At 34.6% G+C, this 18220-nt stretch overlaps 2 protein-coding genes across 2 annotated transcripts; one reads left to right on the forward strand and one right to left on the reverse strand.

The window, feature by feature from the left end:
* Positions 1-2087: 2087 nt before the first annotated feature.
* Positions 2088-5706, forward strand: LOC132608367 (senescence-specific cysteine protease SAG39-like). Its single transcript, XM_060322399.1, has 2 exons — positions 2088-2172; positions 5366-5706. The coding sequence occupies exons 1-2, from the start codon at positions 2088-2090 to the stop codon at positions 5704-5706; spliced, it is 426 nt and encodes a 141-aa protein (XP_060178382.1).
* A 3305-nt stretch (positions 5707-9011) lies between these two features.
* On the reverse strand, positions 9012-13802 carry LOC132607492 (calcium-dependent protein kinase 32-like). The gene is made up of 8 exons (XM_060321480.1): positions 12515-13802; positions 11956-12079; positions 11610-11753; positions 10626-10778; positions 10404-10519; positions 10123-10290; positions 9629-9859; positions 9012-9494 (listed from the first exon to the last, which is right to left on the reverse strand). The coding sequence occupies exons 1-8, from the start codon at positions 13013-13015 to the stop codon at positions 9354-9356; spliced, it is 1578 nt and encodes a 525-aa protein (XP_060177463.1). The 5' UTR covers positions 13016-13802; the 3' UTR covers positions 9012-9353.
* Between the last annotated feature and the right edge of the window lie 4418 nt (positions 13803-18220).

Here is an 18220-nt window from a genome sequence, read left to right on the forward strand (position 1 = left end):
AATTTGCATGGTAAATTTGCCCCTTTCTTGATATGAAATTTACGGTTTTTTTTTTTTTATAAGTGGTAAATGTTTAAATTACTGAATTTTTATATTCAAGAAATGAATCAAGGATATGGTGATAACTATTTTGTTCTTTTCAATTTTCAATTTGCATGATAAATTTATCACTTTCTTGATATGAATTTTACTGTTTTCTTTTTTTATAAGTGGTAAATATTTAAATTACTGAATTTTTATATTCAAGAAATGAATCAAGGATATGGTGATAACTATTTTGTTCTTTTCAATTTTCAATTTGCATGGTAAATTTGCCACTTTCTTGATATGAATTTTACTGTTTTCTTTTTTTATAAGTGGTAAATGTTTAAATTACTGAATTTTATATTCAAGAAATGTTTAATTTCATGTGGGGTCCACTGTTTCCAGCTCCCCACCGCACTTGCTAAAACCAGCTTTTCATCTTTCAATATTTCTCCATGGTATATAAGACCAATATATATAATAATTGGATGATACAATTAAAAGAATATTATTTTGACATCTATGTTTAATTTACCTCGTTAGATTAGTTTTAAGTATAGCTACATTATTATGCGGTATATTTTACAAATTACCAGAAATATTGGTCATTTGAATAAAAATGCCTTGCCCCAAACCTCACCTAGCCCAATTTTCACATTAGTATTGGGCTAGATTAAAAATAAAGCCCAAATTTTAATTCTCCCTCCTTTCTTTTTCGGAAAATTTATTTGTCATAACTACCTCTAAGACTTATTTATGAATAATAACTACCTTATTTTTTATTTAATTTTTGTAGCTTTATTTTTTCAAAATTACATTTCATAACTGGTCCAATAACTTTTGAAATACATCTACCTCTCTATTCTCCCTCACTATAGGGGTGGGCGTTCGATTTTTCGGTTCGGTTTTATCAAACTTCGATTTGGCTATTTCGGGTTCGGTTTTTTGAAGGTGGACACCGAACACCGAACCAAACTAGTTCGGTTTCTTTCGGTTTCTTTCGGTTTCGGTTTTTTAAAGTTCGGTTCGATTTCGGTTTTTTCAATTCGGTTTTTTTGATATAGTATTAGAAGAGATTCCATTGACACTAATTCATATTCCCAAAAGCAATAAAACATAAAACTGATAAATTGAAATCAAAATCAAACAAACAGGATACACAAGAACAGAAAACTATAATCATGACATAGGATTACTAGGTGTTATATACATACCGTAAGAATAATTAAGAAAAGACATAAAGGACATACATTAATCCTAAAGAGACATCCTAGTTACCTTTCTTTGTTAAGGATATTTGATTTTTTTCAATTGAAGTGGAAAATTAGGGATACAAATGCAAACGAGGACTTATTACAATTTGGTTTTTTTTGCTTTAAACTTAATGGGCCTGGACTATTTTAATTTTTTTTTGGGTAATGTATTAAATTTCGGTGCGCGTTCGGTTTTTCGGTTCGGTTTTATTAAACTTCGGTTCTGCTATTTCGGTTTCGGTTTTTTTACGGTGGACACCAAACTAGTTCAGTTTGTTGAAGTTTCGGTTCGGTTTTTCAATTTTCGGTATTTATGTCCAGCCCTACCTCACTACACATTTAAGATTTACCATCTTCTCCAAACCCTAAAAAAAAAATCTCTCCTCTCTCCCCTTCCCCTTACTACCGCCTATCTCCCTCCCTTTCTCTATCTCCGACCTCTCTTCTCCTTCAGCCAAACTTCGTGAGGCAACTGAGCGATAAAGCTCGTAGAAACTATAGCAACATCATTGTTGCACAAGTTGTTGCTGCTTCCTAGTCAAATAACAACCATGACTTTACTCCGGCGGCTGCTAAAGCCGTCGATGTCGCTGTCATTGCTCATGTTGTTGAAGATGATAAGGTGGTAGCGATGGTGGTGGAACGACGCCAAATCTGAAAATGCACTCAGATCTGAAAAGGAGGGAGCAGTGGGTTTCACCGGAGCCGCCACCACCACTACCACTATTACTACCATCTCCATCTCCAAACTCGAAAAAAGCCTTAAGGTTCTAGTTCTTCAGATCTGAACTCCATATGCTTCATGTATTAATGGTTTTTGGTGGTGGTTCGGTATTGTTTTTGGAGTGGAGAAGGACAGTGGTGGATCGAAGAAAGGCGGCGGAAGAAAGAGGAGGTTTTTTCCAGTTTGTTGTGGTGGTTCGGTAGGGTTTTTGGAGTGAAGCGGGATGGTGGATCGGAAGAAAGGCGGCGGAGGAAAGAGGAGGGTTTTTCCAGTTGTTGTGGTGGTTCAGTAGAGTTTGTGGTTGTGGTGTTTCAGTATATTTCAGTATATTTTCGTTATATTTCAATGTACTGTTTCAGTATATTTCTGCATATTTCAGTGTACTGTTTCAGTATATTTCGCTATATTTCAATGTATTTCTAATTTACGAAACAGTTTCTAATACATTTCGTTGTATTCCATTATATATACGCATACTACAATTTTATATTTCTTAAACAATCAACCATATTTCATTGTATTCGAGTGTATATTTTTTTGTATTTGGAAGTATTTCTAAAAGTTTGGAATGGAGTAATTTGGAGAGAGAAACGTGGGTTGTTATGGAACTTCAGCCGTTATGCGTGATACATGGTTTATTTAATTGGACTTACCATTTAAAATGAAAGAAGAAAATATGTTCCATAAATACAGCCTATTTTTACTTTGCCAAATTTTGTATTTTCGTGTATTTCGAAAACGCGAAATACAACCGAATACAACAAAAACCAGCAAAAAACTTTTGAATGGAGTGATTTTGATAGAGAGACGTTAGCTGTAATGGAACCTCATGAGGTTTGCGTAAATCATGGAACCATTAATAAAAATTATCATATAATTTGAAAAAGATTTTTATTGCCATAAATATAGTCTTTTTTTATTCAACAGCCACGCTGTATTTCGCTGTATTTTCGTTATATTTCACTGTATTTCAAAAACGCGAGATACAATTGAAATACAGCCAAAAACAGCTACGAATTGTAAATCTTCAACTTATAGCTATAACTTGTTAGAAGTTGTTAAAAGATAGTTATTTGTGTAAGTTTTACTTCTTTTTCACTTCTTCTTCTTCCATCTCTTTGCACTAAACTCATGATATGGGTATTAATGAATTTGCTTGTTTTTGTATAAAATATTTATCTTTTTTTCCTCATTGGTTTTATTGTGGGTATTTTACAATTGATTTTTTGCTCTTTTTTTTTCTTTTTTAATTTTAGGTGGTTGCTCTTTGATAAAAAAGTGAAAACTTTGAAAGTCGGACCCAGATGTTAAAGCTCGCCAAAATTTATAGGGAAAACGAAGTACTTTTTAGGTAATTTTTAAATCACATTGTTTCTTTGACAAGAATCTCAGAAGCTTTGAAAAAACGAAGCAATAAAATGAATAGTCGTGGAAGTAGAAATAAGACTATATGAGATATGGAAACCTATAGCCAGAAACATTTGGAAATATTGTTTCTATATTTTGTTTTAAGATTTGTCCTGCAATCTTGATGTGAAATTGTTTGTCATGGATGCTTTGTATTTTTTTTAATCGGTAAATTAATGATTCATATTGTTTAATCTTAGTCAAGTAGACCCGCCCAAGATTTAATGGGTTGGAAAGAGGAAGCAATTTATAGGATTACCCTTCGTTGGGGGTGGTCTTTAATCTTTGCCCTTCAAATTAGTGGTCTTTAAGTTTTGTCCTTCGCTAGAAGGTTCTTGGTTCCGGGTTTGAACCCCCGCTCAGTCAAAAATTAAAAAAAAAAAATAGCAAGGCATAAGTTGGGTTCGCAAGGCAGAGTTAGGCAGAATTTGCCCATGTCCATGCAGAATTCTGCCTAAAGGTAGTAATTCGCAGAATTAGCAAATTTTGCCTTAAGGCAAAGTTTTGCAAACCCAAACTCTGCCTTGCGAATCCAACTTATGCCTTGCGATTTATTTTTTAATTTTCGACTGAGTTAGGGTTCGAACTCGGAACCAAGAGGCTTCTAGCGAAGGGCAAAACTTAAAGACCACTAATCTGAAGGACAAAATTTAAAGACCAGTGCTTTTGAAGGCCAATCCGCACAAAAAAATGTTTTAATTTTACAAATGGTTTGATTTGGGCACAAACACTAACTAGCCCATCTGAAGCAGCAGCCCAGCTTGACCCATGAGACAGCCCAAACTGGGCCCATTTAGATGCCCAAAAATTCTTTCTCGCCTCTATTTTCATTCTCAGCCCCTAAATCATTTCAAGTAAGTCCAAAAATCTCTCCTTTGCATGTTTAAATTTCTTAGATATTATATTATATTCCAGTCCAATTCTATGGAAACGTTTTTCTTTTGGCTCGAATAAGTGTTCCTTAATAACCAGATTTTATAAGCTTGAATTGGTAAATTGTTAATTTTGATGTGTTTGTCAGTTTATATCTTCAAATTGTTACTTTTTTAATGTCTACACATTCTTGATTTACATTTATGAGTTAATGATGTATATATTTAGCCTCTGTAGATCGGTTATTAGAAGTCGAAAAATTAAATAAATGAAATATTTTATTTTCATATTATAGTGAGCACTGAGCACTTTGAAGCACTAACAGATTATATTATCATATAATATTTGTCTTTCAACCAAAAACAAAAGATTGTTTTACATCATGTTTTAAATCAGTATCTAATGTTAATCTCAACTTTTGAAGTATAAGTTGCTAAAGTTTTTGGAATACAAGAAGCAAATAAGTACCATTATGTATTTACAGTTCTTTGTCATACCTTTTTTTAATCAAATTAATGTAATTGTGAATCCTATAAAGTATATTCTCTTTGTTTCAATTTATGTGAACCTATTAGATTATTACTATTTGGGGAGTCTACAAAGTAGTTCTTTAATCACGTTTTCGTTACATTTTTTCTAAACTATTTAAATTATAAATTAGACAAAATACATCAAAACACACTTAAATTATACCCAAAAATTCGAGTTCACGCTTACACACCTGAACATCTAAAAAGTGAATTTAATACCACCCTAGAAGCTGATGTGACACAAAAACAATAAAAACTAATAATAAATTTTTTAATAATAAAAAAAACTAATTTTTTAAATTTTAATACTGAAATAAAAAATTATAATTAAAAACTAGGAGTATTTCTTTCCCCTCCTTCTTCTCCATTTCACACCAAACTCTTCCCCTCCCCTCCCCCACGCCCACCCCCCCCCCCACCCCAACACCTTCTCCTCCCCCACCTTCACGCCACCCCAGCCCGACGCTCCAAAGGCATAACAACTGAAAAAAACCTACCCATACAAAGCTGCTGATGGAAGTTGCAACATAAAAAAAAGGAATCTTCCCATGCAGCCGATATCAAAGGCTGCGAAAAGGTACCAAAAAACAATGAGAAAGTGCTTCTCAATGCTGTGGCAAATCAGCCCGTTTCAGTGTCCATTAATGCTAGTGACTTCTCATTCCAATTCTACAAGACTGGAGTTTTTATAGGAACGTGTGGAACTGAGTTAGATCATGGTGTTACAGCAGTTGCATGCGGAAAAGCTGAAGATGGGACTAAATATTGGTTGATCAAGAATTCTTGTGGTACTAGTTGGGGTGAAAATGGATATATAAGGATGGAAAGGGACGACATTGATGCTAAAGAAGGGCTGTGTTGGATTGCCATGGATGCTTCTTATCCAACTGCTTAAGTAAATAGAACATGTATAGCCAAATCAAAGGCTTAATGTTTATTATTTCTGATCAAGATATGTAAGTGGTGTGTTATATTTCACTTGATTATGTAAATGCTCTAAGGAAACATGTCCATTGTATGTACATAACTTGTGTTAAAACTACCATATGAAGTGCATAGTTATGTTTATGACAGTGTAAATGAACTACATTATCGCCCTGTTTTTTTTTTTAATTCCTAAATTATGGTCAACCAAAATCGATTTAATAACACGTATGACTCCTGAATTTTACCCACGGTAATCGTAAGATTGGAAAATTGTCTTTGTCACATTAATGTAACTTAAATATGTGTGAATTATATTGCTCGAAAAATATGAATGAACAAAAAGTCAAATTTCCGACATCAGAGGTTATGAAAACTCATCACCATGTTCGTGCTCTAGCACTTTGTCAATTCCACGCCAGAAGATAAAAAAAATTCATCCTGTAAAAATGGAATTGGAGATTTTCTAGAACTGAATTTTTAAATGTTGCTTAATTAATTGCCTATTGTTTTGAATATGGGTAGTCAAATCAAACACTTAACCCTTATATAACAAAAATCATACACAGATATCAACTTACATAGTATGTTCATACTACATGGGGGATTAAGTATTTAGTTTTGAAATATAAGGGGTAATATCTGTAACTAAGTAGATCGTATAAATTGAAGTGAAATATTTAAAATGAAACTAAGTTTAATTGAAAATTCATACATATCAAATTTTATAAAACTTATAAAAGAGAATAAACACTAAGAAATTATTCACCAATTTAAATATTTTTAGTTACACTTTGAGTTGGGGAATAAACATTTTCTAGAATACGCACCTTTAAAATTCTTATACAGAAAATTTGATAAGATATGTCGGTTGCTACTAATATACTTGCATCTTGTAAATGCTAAAATATTTAATACAAAGGAAATTTCTCGTTTCTTATTTGACTGTCTCACTTCAAATTATTTTAAATTTACTTTGTTACATATAGATTCAAAATTTAGAAAATGAAAACATATATCATTTATTATAGTGGAAATCACGCAAAATACTTTTGTGTAGAATTTCCATTATATAGCGGTTTACGTATTTAGTTTTAAAATATAAGGGTGGTTATCGTATGTTTTCATTGTAAGGGTGGTTTTAGTATTTGCCTTTGAAATGTAAAGCATAAAATTGCATTTACAAATAAGTGACATTAGAGGAATAAAATTGCATTTGAAGTTTCCCTAATTCTTTTTTTGGCAATTAACAAAAGTTTCCTAATTTATTTTTTTGGCAATTAACAAAAGCTTCCTAATTTATTTTTTTGGCAATTAACAAAAGTTTCCTAATTCTTGTTAAACTCAGTTTCCATTTACTTCCCGCGCTATAGGCTATATAGCCCAACCCTACGTATATATAAGTAGTATCAACTAGGCCAAATATTTTACGTATTAGAATAAAAAGCTTTTAATTTCCTTCTTCAAAGAGTGTTCTTAACATCCAGCAAGAATATTTTGTTTCAGGTAGTTTCCTCTACTGAAAACAAAACATGAATATCAACGAAACAATCCAAAATTCATCACAATATCCAGTACTGGGACTAGGAATTAGGTTTCGACCCATTGATGAAGATCTTATACACTATCTACTCAAATTCGTTACTTGCAAGAATTTCACGTGTGATAATATTCAACTTGAGGATCTTTATGGGAATAAGAAGCCATGGGAGATATTTGAAGACAGTTCTAGTTCATTGCGAGGGGATGAGGATACTAAAAAGGTAAAATATTTCCTTACTAAGTTGAAGAGAAAAAAATCGGACGGTTTAAGGTTTAATCGTAGGTTGATTGGAGGAGGCAGTTGGTGGAAAGGGCTTGATAGAGGTAAATCAGTTTATAAAGGGTCAAAGTTAGTTGGGATCAAGAAAAGTTATCGATATGAAGAAGATGGTGATCAGGTCAATAACATTGTTTGGAATATGAAAGAGTATAGTCTTGATGAGAAAATATTGAAGGTGTTAAGGCAACGACGTTTGATTAAGCATGAGGACTATGTTTTGTGTTGCATTAAGCGTAAAATTGTGCATGCGCATGATCATAAGGAATCAGGAAATTATATGCCTGTGGAATTTTCCAGGGGAAACGACGTTGATGCTGTTATGAATGTCATGCATTCGATAACTCAAAAACATGATCTTGACTATGTTACAAGTTCTTCCGAGGATCAAGGGACAAATTCTCACGATTTCCGTCCGAATTCAGATCAATTCACATCATCATTTGATTATAATGCGTTTCATGAGTTGCAACAAGACCAAAACAGTGAACAAGTGATCAGTCAAGTGCTGAATATTGAAGAGATGGCACCTTTTGCTCAAAATCATATTGACTATGTCACAAGTTCTTCAGACGAAGGAACAGCAAATATTCACGATCCGTGTGCTTTAAGTCAATTCACATCATCTGATACAGACTTTCAGTTGCAATTACAAGACAATAATGTTGAATGTGATACAAGCGCTACTGTTTCATCAACATTAGTTGATCAGATGATGAACAATATTGATAATTTTGATAGAAAGGAGTACGAGTACCTTAGTTCATTACCTGCAGGAAGATCAAATACTGCAACACCATCCCAGTTTCCTATCTGCATCGATGAATCTGGATATGATCACCACCTTCATGAGCAGATCGTCATGTGTCCAGCGGCTCAAGGAAGTGCTCCTATGGTACTTAATGAAGGAAATAATGCAGCACTATTTATGCCTGATCAGTGGTCAACATGTTGTGAAGAGCAAGTGAACCAAGTGCAGAATCTTGAAGAGACAACACCTATTACTTTTACTGATATGATACAATCATCAGATTATTTTGCTGATCCAATTACAGCCTTAGCTATGAACAGCGACATGTGCTTCTCAATTGAGGAATTATTGGGTTCTGATAATGATGTTATTGCAGCAGACTTCAGTTGGCAATATTTGCAAGACTAGGAATTTATCACTTTGTATAGTCTGCTTCTTGTTTCTTTTTCTGAAATAAAGTAGGTAGTTTTGATAAATGCATATTGTAAACAGAGTTGCTCTTTATTCACGGATATGTAGGTGAAATTCTTTCATATAATCAAGTCAATAAAAAATCAATTATTGACCATGAGTACCGAGCGTGTCGGATAAAATCCCAGGTCAAATGTATGCGTACACAAATCATATATATGTAAAACAGTCTCACAAACTGTTACATGCAATCCGAGAAATTAAAAAGTAGAAAGAAGGAATGAAGAGCAGAGTGTTTTGAATCAGAAATGCTCTGTTCATTAAATAATTAATCTCCATAACTGAATAATTGAAGCATACATGTCAACCTATATACAACCACAATAATCACCTTTTCTATCCTTAATCATATTTCCTCGGATCGTCCAAGAGAAAAAGAAAGAAAAACCACAACATGATTACAACTCAAAGAACACATGAATGTTGGGGACCTGATATTTATCCAACCCCAGAAGAAAATTCACATAAACATAAAAAAAAAATGGCAGAACGATAGTTGAACAGGAAAGCGGAGAAGAATTTAGAGAGCCAAAAGGTGAGTTCTCTTCAAGATTTCAAACTCTTTGGCTTAAGTTATCTAGCTTTGTAAGGATCCGTCCTGCATTAGTTTCAAGCTGAGACTATTATATCGTTCTCGTGAATACTGTCTTGACGCCTTCCTCCAATCTGTGCCAGCCTTCATCATTGTAGAGAACTCATCGTAACTTATCCGTCCATCCTGCAAGAGAATGAAATGTAAGCACAAAATGTAATGATGCATGACAAAGTCATTTTTTTCCCAATCCACAATAAAACAAAAAACACAAGGAAACAGAACATAGAACACACAGAATATAAGTATATATTGCTGACCTTGTCAGTGTCTACATCTTGCATAATAGCATTGATAACTTCTTCGCTGTTGGTTTCAATCTCGTCATCTAAGGCCTCCCTTAACTCCTCAATTTCTATATATCCATTTTGGTTCTTATCAAAAAAGTCAAATGCTCTCTTCAGGTGCTCCTCATTTGCCATCTTTCTTAGGTGGACTGAAATTGCTACAAACTCCCCGTAGTCCAAAAATCCATCTTTATCAACATCACCCTGTGAAACATATCACTGATTAGTTTCCTGTGTTCCTCCAAAGTAGTTTTATAATGCCGTGGCTAATGTTCTTATGTAGTTATACAAGTCATTTTTTAAGGAATATGTCATTTAACTACTTTGATTGGGTGCGGGAAACCTAATAGCAGCAGTAGATTATGAATTTATTTCGTCCTATTTTGTTGTTTCGAGATGGTTGAAACATTCAACTAGGTAATAAAAGAGGAAGACAAGTCAAATACAACACAGAATTCAATACTTACAACATCCATAAGAATCTGTACATCAGATTCCGGAATTTGATGGCCAAGTTTCTGCAACCCAACTCTCAACTCGTTAACGTCAATCTTCCCTTTGTTACCTACATCCATCAATTGGAATCCCTCCTTTATTCCAGCCACTTCGTCCACCGTCAAATGCTCAGCAATCACCTGTGAGGTAGAAATGCAATTTATGAGAAAAACATTCACAGTAAAGAAAGAAAGAATAGAAGAAACATCAATGATCAATCTCTTGCTCATTTTACAAAGAGTTGGAATCGCACCCTTAAAGCTCTTTTCTTTAGCTTGTTCATCATAGAAAATTGCTTGAGCCTTGCTTTCACTGTTTCACCCAAAGAAACATTTGGAGCCTTCTTTGCATTTTGTATCCAGGGATGATCTATAGGCAGTCAGGGAGCAAAAATGTCATTGCTTTGAAAAGGAATAAGGAATTTTCATATGGCATACAAAGTAAATCAAGAGAACTCTTTTAGGCAGTGCTTTACCTAGAACTTCTTGAGCAGTAAGCCTCTTGCTAGGGTCAGGGTTAAGCATCTTCTTCACAAGGTCTTTTGCATTGTCGGAGACCTTAGGCCAAGGGTCCCTTTTGAAATTCACAACAGAACGAATGATCGCTTGAGCAACTCCTTGTTCAGTTTCTGCAATGATAGAAAACGAAATTATATAAACACTATGCCGACCATAACAAAATCAGTACTAGTATTTAACAGTTGATTGATAAAATATTAGAACCGCTAGATAACCTTCTTCTTTTCTACTGTTATTATGAAGTAAAAACTAAAGGACCTGGCATAATTGATTTGCCAATCACAGTTTGCTTGGAAACATATTATTAGGATCACCAATTTATATACCAAAAGAAACTTCAATGAGAAAATTTCTTCATGAGCAACGTTTATTTAAGAATGCTATAAAAACGGAGCAAGCTATTTTCGAAGTTCAAAGTATCAAGTTACAAGGCAAGGGGGTCAACTACAGATAAATTGAAGCAAGTCAAGATACATTTATAGGTAAATATCATGCATTGCATATAATCATCATCACTAAGAGTTGTCGTTTTTACTCTAAAAATCTCATTTTAAGACTTGTCTCAGAGACAAGACTGTAGACGCGGAACAATTATTTTCCCTTGATAAATAATATGAGCAACAAGAGAATATGGAATAAAGCGTTTGCATCACCAAATAGTCTGGTGAAGTAGATTTCCATTATGTTTTAGGAATGACAGTAAAAGTGCACTATTCTCCCTAAGATGCAACAAACTTCGACCGTTCTGTTTCAACAATTCTTCCCCAATAGAATTGTCAAGGAGTATTAAGTCCCCTTTAGTAAACCCCCCCCCCCCCCCCCCCCACAAAAGAAAGAAAAGAGTTAATGATCCTAATACTGAAATATGGAGAGTGAACGGGGGGCAAGAATAACATGCAAAACATTTTGTAATGTGAATTACCAATAACTTTAACACTAACCTGCCCAAAATGGCGGGACACCACACAGCAAGATGTAGAGAATTACTCCAGCACTCCATACATCCACTTCTGGACCATAGTCTCTCTTCAGCACCTCAGGAGCCATATAGTACGGACTTCCCACAATTTCATTAAATCTCTCACCTGTAAACCAATATGACAGGCTAAACAGTGAATATACAACAACAACAACAACAAGCCCAGTATAATCCCACTATGTGGGGTCTGGGGAGGGTAGAGTGTACGCAGAGCTAACCCCCACCTTGAAAGGTAGGGCGACTGTTTCCGAAAGACCCTCGGCTCAAGAGAGGAGAGAAAGATATATATATTGGAGTAAGAAATTTACCAGGCTTAAAGAATACTGAGAGACCAAAATCAATTGCCTTCAATGGTGCTGTCTCTTTCTTGTTTTCAAACAAGAAGTTTTCAGGTTTGAGGTCACGATGCATCACCCCATGCTTATGGCACATCTGGAAACCCAAACAAAAAGAAAGTAATTCAATATCGAATAACTAACCAGCCATGTTTGGAAACAATTCAAACATTTTGGTGAATTTGCATCTTGTCAAGCAGTTAATATCTTTCCTTTTACAGGTCTCATATAGTTGATCTCTTTTTACTGAAAACGGCACAATTCTCTGATACAACAAAGAAAGCATAAACCAATTACTCCACAAAAATGTCATTTTCCTCATTCCTCCACATGATTAAACACATTCATATATCACTAGCACCCTAAAAGCATATAAAGCAATCATGGCAATTCATTAAGCTGTTGTGCCAATTCCCCCGTTTTACTTAACTAACAGATGGTTCAAATCTAAACAACACCATTAAGAGTAGACCATTAAATAATTAAGGAATAACACAGCTTATCTTAAAAACAAGAAAAAGCAAATCTTTACCAGAATCACTTCAACAATTGTGCGAGTGACAGCAGCTGCTGCTCTCTCAGTATAATGCCCCCTTGCAACGATCCGATCAAACAGTTCACCACCCTCACACAACTCCATAACTATATGGACTGCATTATCATCCTCATAAGTATCCTTTAAGGTAACAATATTAGGATGCTTAGGCAAATGCTTCATGATCTCAACTTCTCTCCTTACATCCTCGATATCCACTCGAGTCCTAAGTTTCTTCTTGGATATTGATTTACAAGCATACACACCACCAGTTGCTTTATCAGTAGACAAATATGTAATCCCAAATTCACCTCGCCCGAGCTCACGCCCGAGCTCATACGCAGCCTCAATATCCGTGCCAGTTGGATTATCCAACACATAGGACTTGTTTCCACCATTCCCAGGAGCATAGTCAACAGAAAATGGATTTGGCTTATTTTTTCCCCTTTTCTTCACCTCTGCATCTGAAGTTTGTGGTACTGCACAACAATTACCCATTGGAACAGATCTTCAAAAGCCAAAAAGGGTCTCAAGATCTTAACTTTCCCACCAAACTACTATAACAAAAAACCCAAATTCTCAAAGGTGAAGATCCAATTTTCCTTATCTTCACCTAAAACTAAAAGGTTCTCAAAATCTTAGCTTTCTCAACCAAATCAGTACAACAAAATCTCAACTTTCACAGCTAAAGCACCAAAAGGGTCTCAAGATCTTAACTTTCCCACCAAACTAATACAACAAAAGCTCCAAATTCTCAAAGGTGAAGATCCAATTTTCTTTATCTTCACCTAATACTAAAAGGGTCTCAAAATTTCAGCTTTCCCAACCAAATCAGTACACAAAAATCTCAACTTTCACAGCTAAACCACCAAAAGGGTCTCTCAAGATTGCAACTATACTAGTCAAACTTCAATCAAGATCCAATTTTGATAAATGATTTACATAGAAATCAAGAAAAGAGCAAGTGGGGTTACCTTAAATCCTCAAAAACTTCAATACAACCTAAGAAAAATCTCAGATCTCAACAAAACCCAATTTGAGGTAAAAAGGAACAATAAACCCTGAGGTTTTTGTAAAGGTCTGATGATCTTAAGAAATGAAAAAAATCAAAGTGTTTGTGGATGAAATAAGATCTGAACAGGAAATTAAGGTGTGAAGAAAGACAATTATAAACAAGAAGGTAGACAAAGAGCAAAGGTCAAAAGTAGTTCCATGGAAACTTCCCACCTATGCACGTTGCTCAACTCTTGTGAATGTATTTTTCTGACCTCTTCTTTGTTTTACCCAAATTTGTCCAATCAAAACCACATTGGTATAAACAAAATGGGGTATTTTTATATACTCCCGCTCCGTTTCAACTTACGTGAATCTATTTTTTTTAGTTCATGCTAAAAAATATGACAACTTTCTATAACACACAAAATATATCTGACTCATTTAACATCACAAGTTTAAAAGTTTTTTTTTTTTTAAACTCTGTGTCAAATTAAATAGGTTCACATTAGGTGACACGGAGGGTATATATTTTGCTTATTATTAAAAAATGTCATCTTTTTGTAACAAATGCATATCGGTGAAAAAGCATTGGTTATTAATCAATTGTGTTTACAAAAGTGCACCACCTCATCTCTTTTGTCATCACCTGATCCACTGTCTCACCCTCCCTCCAATAATGTTTGATTTCTTAAAGGTTGTTTGGTTGGTGAATAAGTTAATTTGAGATTAATAGTGATGAATTATATTATTGAAATTAATAATGATGAGTTAAATCAGGGGAGGAGGTAGCATATAACACGTAGGTTCGGTAGAATTTAGTAATTTTGGTCTAAGCTCTATATTTCTGTAAAGGATATTAAATATGTACAAAATGGAATTCAAATCTTAGTTAGTACTTAACACTTGAGGCATGGGTTTAAGTCCTTGTAAAACATGGAAATTATGAAATTGTAGCTTTTGGGTTGAAAAAGGGAGGAAAAGAAGAACCTAATAAATGAGAATTTTAATTTCAGTGAACAGATTAAAAATCTAGAAAGATAATAATGACTGTAGCAAATGCATGTTGACAAATATATCGACTTCTAGAACAGAGTATAAACATGCAGTAGACAATAAATAAATAAATACACCTTACTGTTCAAAAGTTTCCTATTATTTACTATTAATAGTAGTAGTAAAGTATGTTGCCTTTTTTGTGAAAAAATATTCACTTTATTATTCCTCCATTAGATGGCATTACAGTGTCTCCGTTGTTTCCAATTTCTTTTGCTTCTATTTTGGCATAAACATGTTAAAACCAATGCAACACATGCATTATTTTAGCAAAAAAGTTGTTTCGTCTCTTTTTTATTTACTTACTTTGGAAGTCATTCTGTTTGTGGATTGAGAACAAAATTATACTCAATCTACTCATGGGATATTACTTCATATTGCTTTATTTTTAAAATTTAGTTTTAATTAGTTTGGTACCCTTTTTTAAAGTACAACAACATATTGACATTCTTGTTATTGATTATATTTTGTTAAACATTAATATTATTGATTTTTTATTAAATTTAATTAGGATGAGGGCGTTTCAACCACAAAAGTCTTAATTCCTTTAGCTAACTCTCCTCATACTGCCTATGGGAAAAAAATATGATCAAGTTCTCCTACTCTTCATTAAGCTAATAGACTCTTTTTGTCCTACTATTCTGGAGGGTCCAGCTGTTTTTCTTAGATATTTTATTTGTATATAATTATACCATACTGTTTAAGTTTTCACGGATGTATTTAATTGAATACATAATAATTTAAGAAGAAAAAAAAAACTTTTATAGTGTACAAAAAGTATTCTTTTCTAAATAGATAATGTTATAAACAGCTTGTAGATATTGTCCGCTTTGGCGCACCTCACGGCTTTAAAACGCGTCTTACAGGGAGGGGGACCTTCTGGGCCCTACTTGTAGACATTGTCCGCTTTAGAGCTTCAGGCTCCTCACGGTTTTAAAACGCGTCTAGCAGGTAGGGACCAGCATGGGCCACCCATGGGAAGCCAACCTGTAGAGACTGTCCGCTTTGGAGACTTCAGGCTCCTCACGGTTTTATGCGCATCTACAAGTAAAGGCTTCAGGCCCTGCTTATAAGCACGCACACAATCTCGTGTGCGAGCGATGTGGGAACTTCAAGTTCACAACACACCCTCTCATCGCGAGCATCGTGCTGATAACGTGTTATAAAATAAAACTATGAAGTAAATACACAGAAGAAATATGTAGAGAGAATATGTAGAGAGATTTCAGATTATATTACTTCTGCTCTTTCAACATTGCATCTGTGCATCCTATTTATAGGAGCAACAGGACATGGGATATTTTGAGATATTTTGGGATATTTATAACTTAATGGATATCCACTACTTGGGATATTTATAACACTCCCCCTTGGATGTCCATTAATAGATGATGTACCTCGTTAAAACCTTATTAAAAAAAAACCCTGTGGGAAAAAGTCCTAATGAAGGAAAAAGAGTGCACATATCTAGAAATACGCTTTGAGAGCTGCCTCATTAAAAACCTTACCAAGAAAACCCAATGGGACAAAACTTGGTTAAGGAAAAAAGAGTACAACGCGTATTTCACTCCCCCTGACGAAGACCAAGATTCAGATGTCGGAGTCTTCGCATTCCAATCTTGAATATCATCTTCTCAAGAGTTGAAGTTGGCAAAGATTTAGTGAACAAATCTGCAGGATTGTCACTTGAACGGATTTGTTGCACATCAATATCACCATTCTTCTAGAGATCATGTGTGAAAAATAACTTTGGTGAAATGTGCTTTGTTCTATCTCCTTTTATGAAACCTCCTTTTAATTGAGCTATGCATGCAGCATTATCTTCATATAATACTGTGGGTATTTTTGTATCACACTTCAAGCCACATCTTTCTCTGATGAAATGTATCACTGATCTCAACCACATACATTCTCTACTTGCTTCATGAATAGCGATTATCTCAGCATGATTTGAAGAAGTAGCAACAATGGACTGCTTGGTCGATCGCCATGATATAGCAGTACCTCCGCATGTAAACAGATAGCCCGTTTGAGATCGAGCTTTATGTGGATCAGATAAATAACCTGCATCTGCATAACCAACAAGATCTGTACTTCCTTTGTTAGTATAAAACAGACCCATATCGCTAGTTCCCTTCAGATATCGCAATATATGCTTAATCCCGTTCCAATGCCTCCGTGTAGGAGAAGAGCTATATCTTGCTAGCAAATTAACAGAAAATGCTATGTCAGGTCTTGTAGCATTAGCAAGATACATAAGTGCACCTATTGCACTAAGATATAGTACTTCAGGACCAAGTAGCTCTTCGTTTTCTTCCTGAGGTCGGAACGGATCTTTGCTCACTTCAAGTGAGCGAACAACCATAGGAGTACTTAAAGGATGCGCATTGTCCATGTAAAACCGATCTAAGACTTTCTCAGTATAGGCAGATTGATGTATAAAGACCCCTTTTGCGAAATGTTCAATTTGCAGACCAAGACAGAGTTTTGTCTTTCCGAGATCTTTCATCTCAAATTCTTTCTTCAAATATTCAATCGCCTTTTGGATCTCTTCTGGAGTTCCAATGAGGTTTATGTCATCAACATAAACAGCAAGTATAATGAACCCTGATTTTGTTTTCTTAATAAAAACACATGGACAAATGGCATCACTTATATATCCTTCATTTATCAAGTACTCACTTAGGCGATTATACCACATACGCCCTGATTGTTTTAAACCATATAATGATCTTTGTAATCTGATTGAATACATTTCCCGAGACTTTAAACCAAATGCTTCAGGCATTTTATATCCTTCAGGAATTTTCATATAAATTTCATCAAGTAAGCCACATAGGCCGTGACAGCATCCATCAGTATAAATAATGTGACATCTTCTGTTGTTTGGACTGCTGGCCCAATAAACATTACGTTTACCAAGATGGATCATTTTACTTGGTAATTATTCTACGTCAACATGCTTTAAGAGACGTAGAAATCAAATCCTCACAACCTTATACAATATTGCGCGCTATATTGTATATTGTCGACAAGATATCATGTTGTATCGGTTCGCAATTCGACATAACTTACTGAGATCTCATCACTTCATTATTTTCAGGTACCTGAACCTCCTATAAGGTTTATGAAGTGTTATGTCGTAGCTCTTCAAGAGCACATTGCCTCCTTATTATGATCATTTGCTCCTCCCTTTTTCAAGGATTATTATATTTGGAACCGATTGGTCTACCATGCTCCATGCACGCTGTAGACTTTGTCCTTCAGGGACATTAAGAGCATTTTGTAGATGAAATATGAAATAGTTGAGTCAGCAAATGCTTCCAGCATTTGACTTGAATTATCTGAGGATCATACTGATGATAATTCACAACATATTTCTTAGCTGCTTATTCTCTCCCCCTTATTTTAGTGACATATGTCCCCATTTTCTTTGGGAAAATCCATCTATGTGCATCATGGTATATCCATTAATCATGTACCGCACATCAAATGCTAAAAGATGGAAATATCTAGTTCCTGACCCTGAACCAAATATGAGGGGAGAATTTATCAAAATTTATTGATCTGAAGCATACAAGTGTTGTTGTATGCAATATATCATATCTCAGACCAACATCTGAAACTCTGTTCTCATAAGCAATGGTTTAGTTG

The sequence above is a fragment of the Lycium barbarum genome, chromosome 8, assembly GCF_019175385.1.
Source record: "Lycium barbarum isolate Lr01 chromosome 8, ASM1917538v2, whole genome shotgun sequence".
NCBI lineage: Eukaryota > Viridiplantae > Streptophyta > Magnoliopsida > Solanales > Solanaceae > Lycium > Lycium barbarum.

Coding starts and splice junctions, on each gene's coding strand:
- LOC132608367 (XM_060322399.1), top strand. CDS start 2,088: ATGGTTTTTGGTGGTGGTTCGGTATTGTTTTTGGAGTGGAGAAGGACA. Junction 2,173..5,365: donor GGCGGCGGAAGAAAGAGGAG/GTTTTTTCCAGT, acceptor CTTCCCATGCAG/CCGATATCAAAGGCTGCGAA.
- LOC132607492 (XM_060321480.1), bottom strand. CDS start 13,015: ATGGGTAATTGTTGTGCAGTACCACAAACTTCAGATGCAGAGGTGAAG. Junction 10,291..10,403: donor TAAAGAAAAGAGCTTTAAGG/GTGCGATTCCAA, acceptor TCTACCTCACAG/GTGATTGCTGAGCATTTGAC. Junction 9,860..10,122: donor TACAGATTCTTATGGATGTT/GTAAGTATTGAA, acceptor TATGTTTCACAG/GGTGATGTTGATAAAGATGG.